The 16,351-nt window shown below is 44.6% G+C and overlaps 1 protein-coding gene across 1 annotated transcript; it reads right to left on the bottom strand.

The window, feature by feature from the left end:
- Positions 1–4,065: 4,065 nt before the first annotated feature.
- AGT (angiotensinogen) lies at positions 4,066–16,177 on the bottom strand. Its single transcript, XM_025184076.3, has 5 exons — positions 16,003–16,177; positions 14,194–15,010; positions 6,644–6,911; positions 5,766–5,910; positions 4,066–4,803 (listed from the first exon to the last, which is right to left on the bottom strand). The coding sequence occupies exons 2-5, from the start codon at positions 14,984–14,986 to the stop codon at positions 4,621–4,623; spliced, it is 1,389 nt and encodes a 462-aa protein (XP_025039861.3). The 5' UTR covers positions 14,987–15,010; positions 16,003–16,177; the 3' UTR covers positions 4,066–4,620.
- Positions 16,178–16,351: the final 174 nt, after the last annotated feature.

Raw genomic sequence — 16,351 nt, 5'->3', positions numbered from 1 at the left:
TAAAACGTGATGCTTTTCTAGTGCACTGTAAAATAGGATTATAGGATTCCATATTCATTCTCTCTATAAGTCCTGCACAAATACACTCAGTTTAGAGAGCCTTCTCTAAATGCCAGCTTTGCAGATTCACCCTTGCGCATAAAAAAATCAATCTGGGTTCTTCCTGGCTTGCACATCATCATCATCAGTACTAAAATTCTGCCTCTGGAACTTAGTTCTGGTTGTGCATGAGCCTGAGGTGGGGGGGGGGGGGGGAGAGATGGTCTTTCTCTCTTGTGGCTTTATTGACTCTGTGGGGTGATGGAGAGTAAAAGGTAGTAAACTTTTAAAACTTACAGCGGACAAGGGGGGAAATGGAGTACAGTGCATTTTTACATAGTCACTGAGTCTTTAAATGCCATGTAAACATCTCATCCTCACAAAGCTGTAGTGCTTCTGCCAGCATTTACTCCTTCCTAATCCTTACTGTTATTCATAATCCACTCATCCTTGCCTGTAGAAGTGTATCCAGACTTGCACGTGCTACATGTGCACGTGCTTCTGCTCACAAACAGGGAGGAACTAATAGGGGAAGTGGAGGTGGGTGACAACCTGGGAAGCAGTGATCATGAGATGGTAGATTTCAGGATCCTGACCAAAGGAAGAAAAGAGAGTAGTAAAATACACACCTTGGACTTCAGAAAAGCAGATTTTGACTCCCTCCGAGATCTGATGGGCAGAATCTCCTGGAATGTTAACATGAAGGGGAAAGGAGTCCAGGACAGCTGGCAGTATTTTAAAGAAGCCTTATTGAAGGCACAGAAAGAAACCATCCCGACACGTAGCAAGAGAGGCAAACATGGTAGGAGACCGGACTGGCTTACGGGAGAAATCCTTGGTGAACTTAAGCACAAAAAGGAAGCTTACAAAGAGTGGAAACTTGGACAAATGACCAGGGAGGAGTTTAAAGGTATAGCTCGAGAATGCCGGCGGGTTATCAGGAAGGCAAAAGCACAAATGGAATTGCGACTGGCTAAGGATGTGAAGGATAACAAGAAAGGCTTCTACAGGCATGTTAACAAGAAGAAGGTGATCAGAGAGGGTGTGCGGCCCCTAATGGATGAAGGAGGTAACCTAGTGACAGATGATGTGGGGAAAGCTGAAGTACTCAATGCTTTCTTTGCCTCTGTATTCACGGACAAGGTCGGCTCCTGGACTTCTGCGCCAAGTGACCAAGATGGGATGAAGATGGACAGCCCGTGGTGGGTAAAGAACAGGTTAGGAACTATTTAGAAAAGCTAAACGTACATAAATCCATGGGTCCGGACTTAGTGCATCCGAGGGTACTGAGGGAGTTGGCAAATGTCATTGTGGAGCCTTTGGCTATTATCTTTGAAAAGTCATGGAGATTGGGAGAAATCCCGGATGACTAGAAAAAGGCAAACGTAGTGCCCATCTTCAAAAAAGGGAAGAAGGATGATCCAGGGAACTATAGGCTGGTCAGTCTTACCTCGGTTCCTGGAAAAATCATGGAAGGGATCCTTAAGGAATCCATATTGAGGCACTTGGATGAGAGGAAAGTGATTAGGAATAGTCAGCATGGATTCACAAAGGGCAAGTCGTGCCTGACCAATCTGATTAGCTTCTATGATGAGGTAACTGGCTCGGTGGACATGGGGAAGTCAGTGGATGTTATATACCTTGACTTTAGCAAGGCTTTTGATACGGTCTCCCACATATTCTTGCCAGCAAGTTAAGGGATTGTGGATTGGATAAATGGACGGTAAGATGGATAGAAAGATGGCTAGAAGGCCGGGCCCAGCGGGTAGTGATCAATGGCTCGATGTCACGATGGCGGTCGGTTTCTAGCGGAGTGCCCCAAGGTTCGGTTATAGGACCGGTTTTGTTCAATATCTTTAATAATGATCTGGATGAGGGGATGGATTGCACCCTCAGCAAGTTTGCGGATGACACTAAGCTGGGGGGAGAGGTAGATACCCTTAAGGGCAGAGATAGGGTCCAGAGTGACTTAGACAAATTGGAGGATTGGGCCACAAGAAATCTGATGAGGTTCAACAAGGACAAGTGTAGAGTCCTGCACTTGGGACAGAAGAATCCCAAGCATAGTTACAAGCTGGGGACCAACCGGTTAAGTAGTAGTTCTGCAGAAAAGGACCTGGGGATTACAGTGGATGAGAAGCTGGATTTGAGTCAACAGTGTGCCCTTGTAGCCAAGAAGGCTAATGGCATATTAGGTTGCATTAAGAGGAGCATTGCCAGCAGATCCAGAGATGTCATCATTCCCCTTTATTCGGCTTTGGTGAGGCCGCATCTGGAGTATTGTGTCCAGTTCTGGGCCCCCCACTACAAAAAGGATGTGGACGCATTGGAGAGGGTCCAGCGGAGGGTAACCAAAATGATTAGGGGGCTGGAGCATATGACCTACGAGGAGAGGCTGAGGGACTTGGGTCTGTTTAGTCTGCAGAAGCGATGAGTGAGGGGGGATTTGATAGCAGCCTTCAACTTCCTGAAGGGAGGTTCCAAAGAGGATGGAGAGAGGCTGTTCTCAGTAGTGACAGATGGCAGAACAAGGAGCAATGGTCTCAAGTTGTGGCGGGAGAGGTCCAGGTTGGATATTAGGAAAAAACTATTTCACTAGGAGGGTGGTGAAGCACTGGAATGGGTTACCTAGGGAAGTAGTGGAGTCTCCATCCCTAGAGGTGTTTAAGTCTCGGCTTGACAAAGCCCTGGCCGGGTTGATTTAGTTGGAATTGGTCCTGCCTAGAGCAGGGGGCTGGACTTGACGACCTTCTGAGGTCTCTTCCAGTTCTATGATTCTATGCTCTCCTTTTCTTCTCACTAAGCATCTACTGCTACATGCATCTCCCATTCTGCTAAGTGCTCTCGCTTTCATTACCTGGGCAGGGTGGTCAGGCAATATGGAATTCCTTGTGGATAGTGGTTTCTTGCTGAACTGCCTAACACCACAGCTAGGAAAGCTGTTTGCTAACGGTGGCGCATATGCAGGATAATACAATCAGGAACACAAGGAGCACCACGAAAATGAAGCCTCTTGATGAACATAAGAGACAGGTTTTCAAATCAATACCAGATTTCTGAAAGTTTGGCAGTTGCTTCTATTACACTGGCAGATATGCCCATGTGCACATGGTGTGCTACGTTGCAGCTTAATGTCTGTTGTAAAACATGAATGTAAGACGTAAAGCAAATGTAAGACCTACAGGAAATTTCAAAAGTGGGAATGAATTAGGGATCCTATTACAAACTGTACATTAACTCCACTATAGTACTGATAGCCATTTGTAAATGTTTTATTTGTGAATTTTTCCTACTCTGAATATTTAATATTCAGATTTTTAATATTTTTTAATATATTTAATATTTTTGATTTATATACAGTGCAAGCGCAGCATTTAAATCTTAGTGTCTTCTGGAATACACACTGCATAATCTAATACATATCTAGACTTCCCAGATTTGGCTGTATTAATTACTCTTTATCCATTAGGATGTGTAAAAGGTTGCATTCGGGAACATTTTATCATTATCTGTAGTGTGCACTATGTGCTTTACAGACAGGTCTTCAAGACAAGGGGTAAAATCTTGGCTCCTTTGAAATGATGACATTCACTTCTGTGGGTCCCAGTTTTCATCCTCCACAAATTTACAATCTAATTAAACTTTTGGGGGTCTAATTAAACTCCTGTTAGACCCCAACAAAGGTCATTAACTTGACTGGTTGAACCTTAGCAGCTTGGTTCTGCAACCTTGACACTCATGTAGTGCTACTGACTCATGCTGCAAGTCCAAATTACTTCCACTAGGACTATGTGCTTAAACAAGAACTACTCAATGAGAATTAAGAATTACAAAGTTGGACCCTAAATAGTAGTACTTTTTCATTAAGGGCATTGTTGTAAATGTGTGTAATAAATGGCTCTTAGTGTAAATGTCTAATGATTTATGGTTTAGAAAGCCTTATGTTTCCACTAGAAAAGTTCAGGTTTTTTTTAAAGAGGTGTATGTAATAACATTGCTCTTTCAATTCATCAGTGCAAACCAACCTTATTTTAGCATCCCAGTACCTTTGCAAATATATTTTATTTTCTATTTGGATTGTGTGGGGGAGGGAGGGAGAAACATCCAAAAAGCATGCTCACATGATATAGTCTTAATATTACTTCTTCAATATGATCTGTGATGCTTCCACATCACCACCCAACTTTTCAAACATGTAAGAGCTGAAGCTATCCCTTCTTAACCTCTCTGCAATGAAACACCAGTTTTGCTAAGCAGTCAAACTTCACACTGCAGCTTGTGATGTAGCTATTCATGCCATAAAAAGTTCACGCTGCCATCATCATGTTCCTAACAAACAAAGGGTTTTCCTCCCTCTCAGTGGATGACTAATTGGGAGAAAAATACACAATTATCACTTGCATTTTGTTATATTTTAAAACTTGTATTTGAAATACCATCTGCTTCATTTCAAAGCTAACTACAGCTGCTCAACAGGATAACAAAGACAGTGGAAGGAAAAGGGGACTGGAAGAATGGAAAGTTTTCCTATCCATTTACCCTCCCTTCCACACCATCCTTTCTGCTCCTCAGCCTTTGGTTTTAAACACCATTCAGTGGGTTTGTCACTCTGCCAAGTAAAATCATGGCTTTCGAATTCTTCTCATAAACTGCTAGAAGGAACGGTTTGTTCAGCTGTATTTCCAGGGGCAGTGAGTCTCCATTTTCTTCTAAGAGCTCTTCTGCTCCCGAGTTCTTCAGTTTGAAAAGGGCCTTATTTATAACCTGAAAAGCAAATATGCAAGTGAATCTGGGGGCCTCAAAGCTAAGTTACATGCCTCTGTCCTGGGCAGTGGGGCTTGGGCAAGTTCAAGGGGGGTTGCCAGCCCCCAAAGGTTGAGAAACACTGGTCTAGTCTGTCCGTGTTCCAGAGGTGGGTTTCAGGAAAGGTTGCAGCTCCTGTGCCCATGTGCGGGAAGGGGTCGGGTGGAATGTATTGCTTTGGCATATCCAGGAAGAGGACTGAACAGCCTAACCCTCAGCTATGGAGGTTCCAGTTTGAACTTGCTGAGCTATTCATAGCGTAATACATTGTCAAATCATGCTCCTGCTCATTGACAAGCTTGGCGTGCTATTCAATTATTTATAATTGGCAGGGCCCATGCCTTCCTCTATTTCTGTACAGTGCCTTGTGCAACAGAACCTCAGACCTGACTCTCTGACTGTGGCGCTACTGTAATGCATGTAGTAGCCAGGACTGCTGATGGGGAAGGGAATTGCCCAGGGGCCTGGCAATACAAAAGGGCCTGGAACACCCAACGGCTGCAGCTACTGTTAGCAGTGGCAACCAGAGCCTCCGGGCTTTTAAATCGCTGCTGCAGTGCCACATGGCACACTCCGAGCAGCACTGAGAGCTGCCTGGGGGAGCTGTGACACTCTACCTAGCCCCAGCTCCGCCCCTTCTGCCCGAGGCCCCACCTCTTCTGGGGCAGGTGCAGAGCCGAGCCCTGGGCCTGGCCAGGCTGTTAACCCTGCTGGGGGTAGTGATGATGTCTGAATCGCTAGTGCAATCACACTTCAGCCTGAGGGTTATTCATGGCCTGTCAGGACACCCCTTTCCCCGCCCCCACCAGCACTGTCCTTGCTGTTGGTAGTATTGTGGTTTTAGCTGATTTACATACATTTGGTTGAACAAGTTACATGGGTGAAGGTGTTTCTTAACTCGCATGGCATAGCATGTACTGTACCTTTCCAACAGCAAGACTGGCATCACTTATTTTATTGAGATTTGCGTTCTTCCCCAGCAGGGTAGACAAGTTCATTTTTGTGAGCAGTTCCTGAAGATCATATGTGCTTTCTATTGTTAACTCTGGCAAAGATAGTTTAATATATCTGTGGAAAATATATTTAAAAAAGAGATTATTGTTCCACCAATATGTTTGGGGGAGGGAGAAATCCATAAAGTGATGTTGGATTTTAAAACCAGTGAAAGCTAAGCGGGGGGGTGTTGCGCACCTAAGCATATAAGAATAATCCATTTTCTGTGTCACAGACCGGTGGAAGCTGTGTGTATTGTTTGTGAGGGGTAACTTGCCAGTCTAATGAGTGGAGTGATGATGTAATATGGCCCCCATATAATAAAGCATTTAGGTAAATGTTTAAACATGACTAGTCCCAATGGTGAGGCCTGTTTTAGCTGTTTTAGAGCAACTTTTGTTTGTTTGTTGGGAAAAGGCAAAATACCACGGGTAAAATCCTGGCTCCATTGAAGTAAAACTCCAAGTGACTTTAGTGGAGACAGGACTTAGCCCCAGAATCCTTGTTATCCACAGGTAAGAGGAGGGGACAAAACAAGGGTGAAAGTTTGTGACTTGAGAACATATAACTGCATGTGAGAGAGGCTAAATATAAGTGTTTCTAGACAACTGATCTTCCTCTAGGGACTGCTGGTATAACCATGCTGCACAACAAGGTGCATTGACGTATGTTTCCCATGGTCTGCTATGTGTTCCTTGGACGGATCTGGCCACAGAGAGAAGAAACTAGCTAGCCACGGGCCACTGGCTTCTTCTGTTTTAGTAATGCCTATAGTCTCGTGTGACATTGTCTGCCCATTTAAATATACCTTGGTGACAGATTTTGCAGCCAAGTAGAAGATGGATACAAGGAAAGCTCCAATTCTATCTGGTTCAGGTCATTGCTGTTGACGGGCTGTACCAGCACGAGCAAAGCATTCTCACTGACAGGAACTCTGATTACTGAATAATTCTTGTTGTCATCCCTCTTATACGGAAACATTCCGGTTGCCGACATCATAGGCACCAAGATCTTTGTGCTTGAATCAACCCAGAACTCTTGAAGCTCTTTCAGTTGGGAGGCTTTCTTCACATTGGCTGAAAACCAGATTGGGAAAGAGAAAGGGGGGAGGGGAGGAGGTCTAATTTATTTATGTATTATCCCTAATTAATCGTTACAAGAGTCTGTTTACTTTTGAAAACACAAACGTGACCCTGCGTATGAGACGTATGTGCCAAAATTGTTTAATTATATAAGTGACCACGCTGTGTTGCTGGACAGGCTGGGCTTAGCAAAGGCACCTATGCACCATATCGAAAAGAACCATCTGACTATTACTGGGACTACTGCGATCATTCAGCAGTGTGCTATTGTTATTAAAAAGACATTTACACATTGATACAATATTGTCCACGGCTATTCACCTCTTTGTATAGTATAAGAATAAGGGGACATAAACTGAAATTAAAAGAAAGCTAATTTAAAATTGATAAAAGGAAATATTTTTTTTGTACAGGGTAAAAATATAGTCTGTGAAACTCATTGATACGTGATATTAGCAGCCAAGACTAAAGCAGTATTCAATAACAAATTGGACATTTATATGGAAAACAAGCTTATACAGCATTGCAATACAGATTGTGCCGCCCTAAACTGGGACTCTCTGATCCAGCAACATCCATGATCTGGCAGGACCACAGATGTTCCTGGACCAGAGAGGCCTAATAGCAGGAGGGCTGGTGGCTGGGAGCCCGTTGGGAATGGGAGCCTAGTGGCAGTGGGGCTGGCAGCTGGGAGCCCTGCTGAGGCTGGTGGCAGTGGAGCTGCAGCTGGCAATGGGGGCCAGTGTCTGGCAAGCCCAGCCAGAGCTGGCAGGCTAGAGGCAGGGAGGACCAGTCGGGGTGGAAATGGAGCCAGCAGAAGGGAGGGGCAGCAGACTAGAGGGGCAATGGCAGGGGACCTCCCCTAGGCTGTGTCTACACTGCGTATTTTTTGCAGAAGAGGATATGCAAATGGTATGTTCATTTGCATATCTTCTTCCGATTCATTTTGCGGAAGAGGTTTTGCTGCTAAAAAGCCCCGTGTAGACGTGGCCATTTGTTGGGAAAAAAACCTTTTGCAAGATCCTGTAAACCTTGATTTTTGAGGAATAAGGGATCTTGCGAGAGAGGGTTTTCTTCTGACAAATGGCCACGTCTACACGGTGCTTTTTAGCAGCAAAACCTCTAAAAGAACTGGAAGAAGATATGCAAATGAGTGCACCATTTGCATATCCTCTTCTGCAAAAAAGTGTAGACATAGCCATAGAGTCTGGCAAATTTCCTCATTCGGGACCCGTGGGTGCTGAACCAGGGAGGTCCAATCTGTAGTCAATATGTTTTTAAGGCATTTTGGAAGGGTTATAAATAGGGTTGCCAGATACCTTCACAGGCAGGGAAAAATCCTGAACAGGCAGGGAAAAATTGGTTGAGCAAAAAAAAAAAAGAAATTAAAAAAAATATATATTACCGCACTCCTTGTTCCCCCCCCCCCCCCCTCACCCTCGCAGATGACGCCGGCTAGCCCTCTGAGGAAAACAGAAAATACTGGACATTTTACGTGTCCGGTATTCTCTGGATTTTTTACCAGACGCAAGGCCAAAATACCAAACTGTCCAAGCAAAAACTGGACACTTGGCAACCCTATTTGTACAATGTAAAATATAGTTATAACGTTAGTTGTTGTTGGATTAATATTGATCATTATTTTTCCTTCTATAGCCGGGTCAATATTAAAACTCTCCCTCATGTTAAGAAGCTAAAACCTTATCACCTTTCTTTTTATGAATAATTATACTTTGAGCTGGTAATTCTTTAGAGAATACTGTACCATTTTAAATGCTTTTGAAATTCTCTCTGGTTTGCTGAAAAATAAGTGCTGTAGTTGTCTTGAAACTTCCAAACCAAATGTTAAAGGCCATGAAATTGTTTAATTTGATGTAGATTAAGAGCTCTCAAATCTAGTAATTAAATTTGTCCAAAGAGCTATTTGGGCTTATTCTTTTCATCATAATAAAATAAATAATTTCCCTACTGAATGCTTGTATTATTCTGCCTCTGCAGCTACAGTAAATATCCGATAATCTGGCACGTTTAGGACCCAGGGGGTGCTGGATTATCAAATATGCCGGACTATCAGAAGGGGGCGCTATGAGGGATCTGGGGTGGAGTGGGGGGATGCGCCCCTCGGTGCTGCGGGACTAGCCTGGCAGCACCCCAGCTGCTCTGCCCACGGCTTCCCCGAGTCAGCCGCTGGTCAGTTTCAGCAAAGGCTGAATTGGAGAAACCAGGAGCAGAGTAGCTCCAATTGTCTGGCTGCCCAGAGCACTTCTGGGTTCCAGATGGTGCCGGACCATCAGGAGTGCCCGACCACTGGAGTTTTACTGTACTTATCGCTTAGCAATATTTAAGCAGTTCTACAAAGGAGAACACATTTTTCTTAACTCTCCTTTATATGCATGTGTTTAGGTAATGTCACTGCCTCAGTTGCTATCTTTGTCTGTGTTCAAATGAGGATAAATTTGACACAGGGTTCTTAGGCCCTATACTATACTATAAACAGAATTGTGAGGGAACCCAGTATCAAAAAGTGCCTTGTTCTGAGGTCTGGAAAGTCTGGTGCTAAGCCTACTTGATCTCCGAATGAGCCTTACCTGAGGGAAACCAGGCAAATTGCCACATAGAGCAGAAGGTGAATACGATAATGGGCAGGAGAGCTAGGCTTAAGCGATGTTAAAGACTTGGAGTACCGATTGCGGCCCCGTCTCCCCAGCCACTCCCCCTGTCCCCGCCAGGCTTCCACACGCAACCAGCTGAGCTGAGGGCTCCCAGCACTGATTGTGGCCCCAACCTCCCTCCCCTGCCAGGCTTCCATCAGGCACCCAGCCAGAAAAGCAGAAAATACCAGACATTGCAGAAGTCTGATATTTTCTGAATTTTTTTACTGGACAGAGGACTGTCCGGTTGAATACCAGACACCTGGCAACCCTAGCTATAAACCCTCATGCTTTGGACTATACCATAAATCAGCCTCTCTTTTGGGTTAGGAGAAAATTTTTCCTGGAGTGGGGGAAGGTTATTTCACAGATGCTTCCTGTACAGATTCTTGTTCCTTCTTTTGAGGCAGCTTCTAGGGCCCTCTGTCAGAGTCAGCACAGTTCCTATGATCCTAGTAAGTAAACATTACTCTACCTTTGGGTCACGTCACTCTGATCAGAGAGAAATTCTCATTGGGATTGTTAAACACAGACCTTGGTTGCTAATGAACACAGTTTAGGAACTTCACTTGCTGGTGATATTTTGCTAAAAGCTTCCAGTGAAAAGTTCTTGGTTTGGCAAGCAAACCAGCGTGGCTATGACAATGTGCTGCCTCTGCAATATCAGTATTAGCTGCTATAGTTAATTTGAGCCTGGCTCCACATCACTGACCTCTCCTACAGCTTTGCCACTGACTTTACATGTAGGGTCAAGCTCATTCCCATTGGTGGGACAAATCTTCAGTAACTGTAAATCTGCATAGTTCCATTTACTTCAAAAGAGCTACCAGGATTTCCCCAGCTAACCTTCTGGCCAACTGTTCTATAAATCATTCCTAAAGCATATCTTTAAAAACCCATGTCCTCTTGATTTAAAAAATTGTTAGCGATGGAGAATCCAGCACAACCTGTGGTAAATTGTTTTATAGATTCATTATTTGCAGTTATAAATTTACACCTTATTTCCTGTCTGAATTGGGCTAGCTAGATTCATGATAAAATATTTGTTCCCCAGGTAGGAGCGTACACTGTAATCAAGTCACCTTTTATCCGTCTCTTTGTTCAGCTGAATAAATTGAGCTCCTTGAGCCTGTCACTATAAGGCAGGTTGTCTTAGAATCCTTTAATCATTCTCGGGGCTCTTCTCTGAACCCTTTCCAAATTATCAACACCCTTCCTGAATTGTGGGCCCCAGCGCTGGACACAGTATTCCAGCAGCAGTCACACTAGTGCTAAATATAGAGATAAAATAACCTTGCTACTTCTATTCAGGATTCAGCTGTTTACCCATCCAAAGATCACATTAGCTATTTGGCCACAGCATCGCATGGGGTACTCATGTGCAGCTGATTAACCACCACAACCCCCGCATCTTTTTCAGTCACTGCTTCCCTGGATAGAATTCCTCATTCTGTCAGTGGGTCCTGTGTTCTTTGTTCCTAGATGTAAACATTTAAATTTAGCCCTGTTCAAGTACATTTTTCTCGTAACAAAAAATGAAAGAAAGGAGGGGAGTGCTAGATAATAAGAAACGATTATATTAGCTGTACTACTGAAAAATGTTTTATTACCAAGTGTCAGCTTATTCACAGAGGGTTGTGGTGCTGGGTTATCACTGCTTTATCAAAGGAAAGAGGTCTATAGTGAGAAGACCAAGAGACAGAGCGAGAAAGGTGTAGAGGGTATCAGCAATATGGTGAAACTCTACGCTGACAAGCTCGGAGACGACTCTGATCCACTCACCCTCCCCTTGAGAAAGAACCATTGCTCATCTAGGCTTCAAGCAGTATTTTCCATACTTAGAGACATATTTTTGCACCCATCTAGAAGAGCTGGTCAGAAAATAGCTTTCTATTCTATGGAAAATGTAGACTTTTTGTCAAAAAACACCCCAAATATTGTCAGCTGTTTTTAGTTTTTCAATGATGTCCACTTTTTGGCAGAAAATTTAGACTTTCTGTGAAACATGTTCCACTGTAAAACAGTTTGGATGGAACATTTTTGACTAGGCCAGCTGTCAAGTGGTGCTACTGCAGGATCCAGCTTCCCATGTTGATTTGTAATTATTTATTTTTGCAATTTTGAAAACCATTTTCTATCCTCCTCAGCCCCCATCCATTTTGGGTTTAATTATGGATGACCTGCAAAGAATTTCAGAAATGGCCCTTGTGCCCATGTGTTGCAACTGTACTATGCTTGACCATTGCTTTGTGACTATGGTGATTGTAGCACAATGACAGGGTCTCAATCTTTATATAAGTGGGTTACAACTTGAAGGTCTAGAATAGTGAAACCCAGGTTTCTAATTGGATTGCTGCCACCTGGACTGTCCTATGACTATGGGTAATATCTTATGACCACATGTAATAACTTAATATATTTTCCTCTTTCGAGTTTACTGAGAGAAAATGCGGAGCTTGTCAGTATGGGTTAATATGGCTGCTCCTTCTGAAACAGAAGAGCCAAGCACGATCTGCTGCACAATAAACATGGGCTGCAGCAATGGTTATTTTCTACTTCATCTGTGTCTGAATTGCTTTTCTCTAGCCCCTGGCATGTATGTGCATCTTCCTAAGAGAGCAGAGGAAACAGAGCTGGACCAGTGAAGCAGAGCAACAGGACAAACAGACATCTCAAATCAATCAACCTGTGAGTTTCAAACACAGGGGAAAGCGTTCTAAAGCAATAGCTTTGTTAAAGTTAAATTCTGCTTCCTCTGGCTGTGCCCGGCTCACTGCAAGATTAAAAGGTAAGACTCGCCTTATCATGCCTGTTCTTTTTACAATATCAATTCTGTCTGAGTACCTCAGGGCATGACTACACAGCAGGGCTAAAGCCAAAATAAGCTACGCAACTTCAGCTACATCAATTGTGTAGCTTAAGTCAAAATAGTTTATTTCGGCCTTTGGCTCTGTCTACACAGCAGGAAGTTCTAGAGAGAGCACTCTTCCTCCAGCTGCCCTTACTCCTCATGAAATGAGGGTTACAGGAGTCGGAATAAGAAGTCCTCCAGCTCGACATTATTTTGACATTATGTCAAAATAACTTCTTGTAGTGTAGACACGGAGTATGTTATTTTGGAATAATGTCAGGTATTCCGAAATACCACTGCTGAGTAGACGTATCCTTATAGACCAGTCTCGTGATAAACTTGCTGCCTCAAAGAGCCAGTGTCTTTCATCGGAGGATCTCAAGTTAGTTTACTGAGACCCAGTTTTTCCTAAAAAGTTAGGTTGACTCAGCTAGTTGCCCATGGATGTGAAAAATCTCCCCCCCCCCCCCCCCCCCCCCCCCCCCGAGCAACACAAACTTACCTAAGCCCTGGTATAAAGAGCGGTAGGTCTAATTCCATTGTCAACCTCGCAGATGCCTCTCACAGAGGTGAATCACCTATGCTGACATGAGAAGCCTTACCATTGGCATAGGGAGAGGCTACCCTGAAGCGCTACAGTGGTGCAGCTGTACCCAGGGCAACAAGGTGAGTTCTAGGTAACCAGAATGGAACTGCCCGGATGGGACTGTTCTCCTAGTCTTGTGAAACGCTGCTTCTCTTTGCTGAATGCTGCTTTCTTTTCTGGGGAGGGGACTGGACCAGGAGCACTTCCCACCTGCACCATGTGAAATGGGCAGGAATGGAATCCTGACTTCAGTAGAGCTCAGGGAGGTTTCTGATATTCCCTTGCGTAGGGCCAACACAGATGCAGAACAAGCTGGCAGTGGGCATGGCTGGCTTGTTTCATTGGCTGGGGCCCAAACAATGTTTTCTCTAATCGTTTCTATCCATTTGCAGATTTTTTCCATCCCCGTGTGGAATAGAATTTTATGTGCACCAAGGCATGCACAATTGTGCACCACCAACTGAAACACAAAACCTAGCTATGGACTGTCTGCCAGTCAGCTGGGCAGCATTTGAATATTTCCCATAGGCACACAGCTTATGGGAAATAGTGGACACAAACCTATGGATCTTTATACAACTGGTCAGAAGAAATTGCCCTCCAGTCTTTTCTCAGTTTCCCTTATGCACAGCAACGATGCTGTGGCTGGTTTACAGATGTTGCCTTCCACCATCTGTCTGTAAATGAAGTACTGATGGCATATGCAGCAGGGGAGAAGGTTGACCTTGTGCCTAAGGCACAGGTATGGGACTCATGAAATGTGGACTCAGTTTATGACTCAGAGACAGACTTTCTGTGTGACTATGGGCAAGTCACTTAATCAGTAATACGGGGGGTTGTAATACTTCCTTTCTCCCACCCTTTGTCTTATCTATTTAGACCATACGCTCTTTGGGTAGTGAATGTCTTTGTACAGCACTAGGAATAATGAGGCTCTTGAGCTACTAACAATGCAAATTATAAATCATAATAGCTGTGCTATATGTAGTAGAAAGTCCCACCTTGCAGTACTCTAGGTTTTCCATCTAACTGCTGTGATCAGCCTTGATCCTGAGAAAGCAAAGCCCAAGACATCAGAGTTGCGAGGGGATATACGTGCCGGGTTGCAAAAACAGATGAGTCTGGAGGTCATTAGCTCTGAGATTATCCCCTGAGATTATCATTCAAATTAATGCTCATCGTTCTTACCTTTTAACTGAATGTAAGTCAGAAACAGCAGGCTGGTAGAAGGGTCTATGTTTGTCAGTACATTCTTGCTTTTGCTGGTATCTTTGTCTTTCACAAAGTTTTCTATTAGTTCTGCTGCCTGACCTGGGTTTGTAAAGTCAACTGCCCGGGCATAGAAATAATCAGAAGAAGGGGCCAGGCTGTTCACAAGTGATTCAGATAAACGGACACTGGGAGCAGAGAAGAGGCAGGAAAGCTTGGAAAAAAGTAGGTCACCAGCTCCACTTGAGAGGGGCAGGTTCTCAATGGTCTTCAGGGTCAAAAAGACTTTGTGTCCATCCACTTTGGAGGTGCAGTCCGGGTCACCGGAGGGAGGAATGAATCCCAAGAACTTCTGTAAATCATCAGCTGTCTGTTCGGAGGCCCCTAAGTAGAACGATAACAAAGACCTGTAGAGAGTGGTAGGTGACAGGAGAATGTTTTCACCCTTCAGAGTTTCCTTCAGCACATCATAGAAGCGCATACCAAGAACATACACTAGGTCTTTCAAGTAGCTCAGCCTCTGGTCACCCTTGATATCTGAGCTTTGCCTTTCCAGCTTGGTTTTGTCTTTCAGGGTCTCTTCATAGGCAGGGATGGTTTGGGACTCAATAGAAACGGGAACAAACATTTTCTCTTCTTGCATCAAGTTGACCAGGTTCTCACAGCTGCTTTTGTTATAGGAAAACAAATGGAAGGGGTGGACGTATACCCGGTCGCACATTACGGGGCTCAGGCACAGGAAGAAACACAGAAGGCTCCTTCTGGGATTCATGGTGAAGGACAATGTCAGTGAAATCTGTTTTAAAAAAGGAAAAGTGGGGGGGTTAGCTAATTAACTTGCTGTCTACTTTGCTCCTTTCTTCGGGAGTGTGAGGTGTTAATATGGCTTTTCCTCACAGCACAGGAATCCAGACGAGTGGGGGTTTTCTAAAAGGGTTTAGTATTGGTCTGACTCTGCCCTTACTGAAATCAATAGTAAAAGGTCTATTGAACTCAATGGAAGCACATGCTGGGCATAGGCGCCAACTTCCTTAGTTGTCAGGCGGTACCCGCACTCCACCGTAGGTCCCATCCACTCCATCCCTGCCCTACCCTACCTCCTCCTGCCATACCTCTTCCACCCTTTCCCTTCTCCCCCAGTGTCTCCCGCGCATCACCGAACAGTTGATCAGGGTGGGCGGGAGATGCTGGGAGGAACGTATCATTGGGGCCTTTCTGCAGGTAGGAGGCACGGATCCATGGGGCTGCTGGTGAGTGCTAAGTACCCACTGTTTCTTTCTTACAGCCCCACAACCCAGTTTTACAGCTCCACAATCCAAACCGGAGCCAGCTGACCCAGGCCAGCCATGAGTGTTCAGTTGCAGGGTAGACCTACCCTGGGAGACTGTCTTGTCTGTGGGATTGTTCAGTCTTTCCTGGGTTCCTTAGTGACCCCTCTCTACAGCCTCCTTTGAAAGAACTCTATGCGTTCTGGCAGGGCTCTGTGCCAAACGGGACAGAGAGACTGTCACTCCTAATATTCATAGAAGAGAATACAGATATTGTCCTAGATTGTCATAGACATGTTGCTGGCCACCGTTGTTACCACCCGCACAGTTTCCCAGTGCAGCCCAAGTCCCAGTATTACTTCCCCCAAATGAGCACTGAGGCTGTGTCTGCATCTGAAAGAAAAGATTTCACTCTCCGAGGTGGCCAGTCCAGAGCCTTGCACCAGCACTGCATAGATGCATTCAAAGCAAAACTACCCATTCAGCCAACAGCTTTACCAGCCTTTGTGCTTAGGCTCACCTTGCCCTCTTATGATAGCTTCCTCAGCTCCAGCTCCGCTCAGCCCCTGCAGTATCTGAAGTACTGTACCATGACGGCTGGCATATTTATGCTTTTTCCAAAGGGAAGACCCTTTCCTACTGTCCCCAGTGCTGTTCCACAGAATGACATTGCATCACCAAGTGGAGGGGTGAGCGGAGACTAGTTGGGACCAGATGAAACACGAGGATAGCTGAACACTAGACCTATTGGCGGGTTTAAAGATCAATACACAACCTTTAACCGAGCACAGTATAACCTTCTGTTACACATTCACTGGCCTGGACTGTGACAGTCTGTTATGCATATGAGCCCATATGAGCCAGGTCTT

This window comes from Pelodiscus sinensis, chromosome 3 (assembly GCF_052426305.1).
Source record: "Pelodiscus sinensis isolate ZL-2025 chromosome 3, ASM5242630v1, whole genome shotgun sequence".
NCBI lineage: Eukaryota > Metazoa > Chordata > Testudines > Trionychidae > Pelodiscus > Pelodiscus sinensis.
This window is presented reverse-complemented; position numbering and strand designations above follow the sequence as displayed.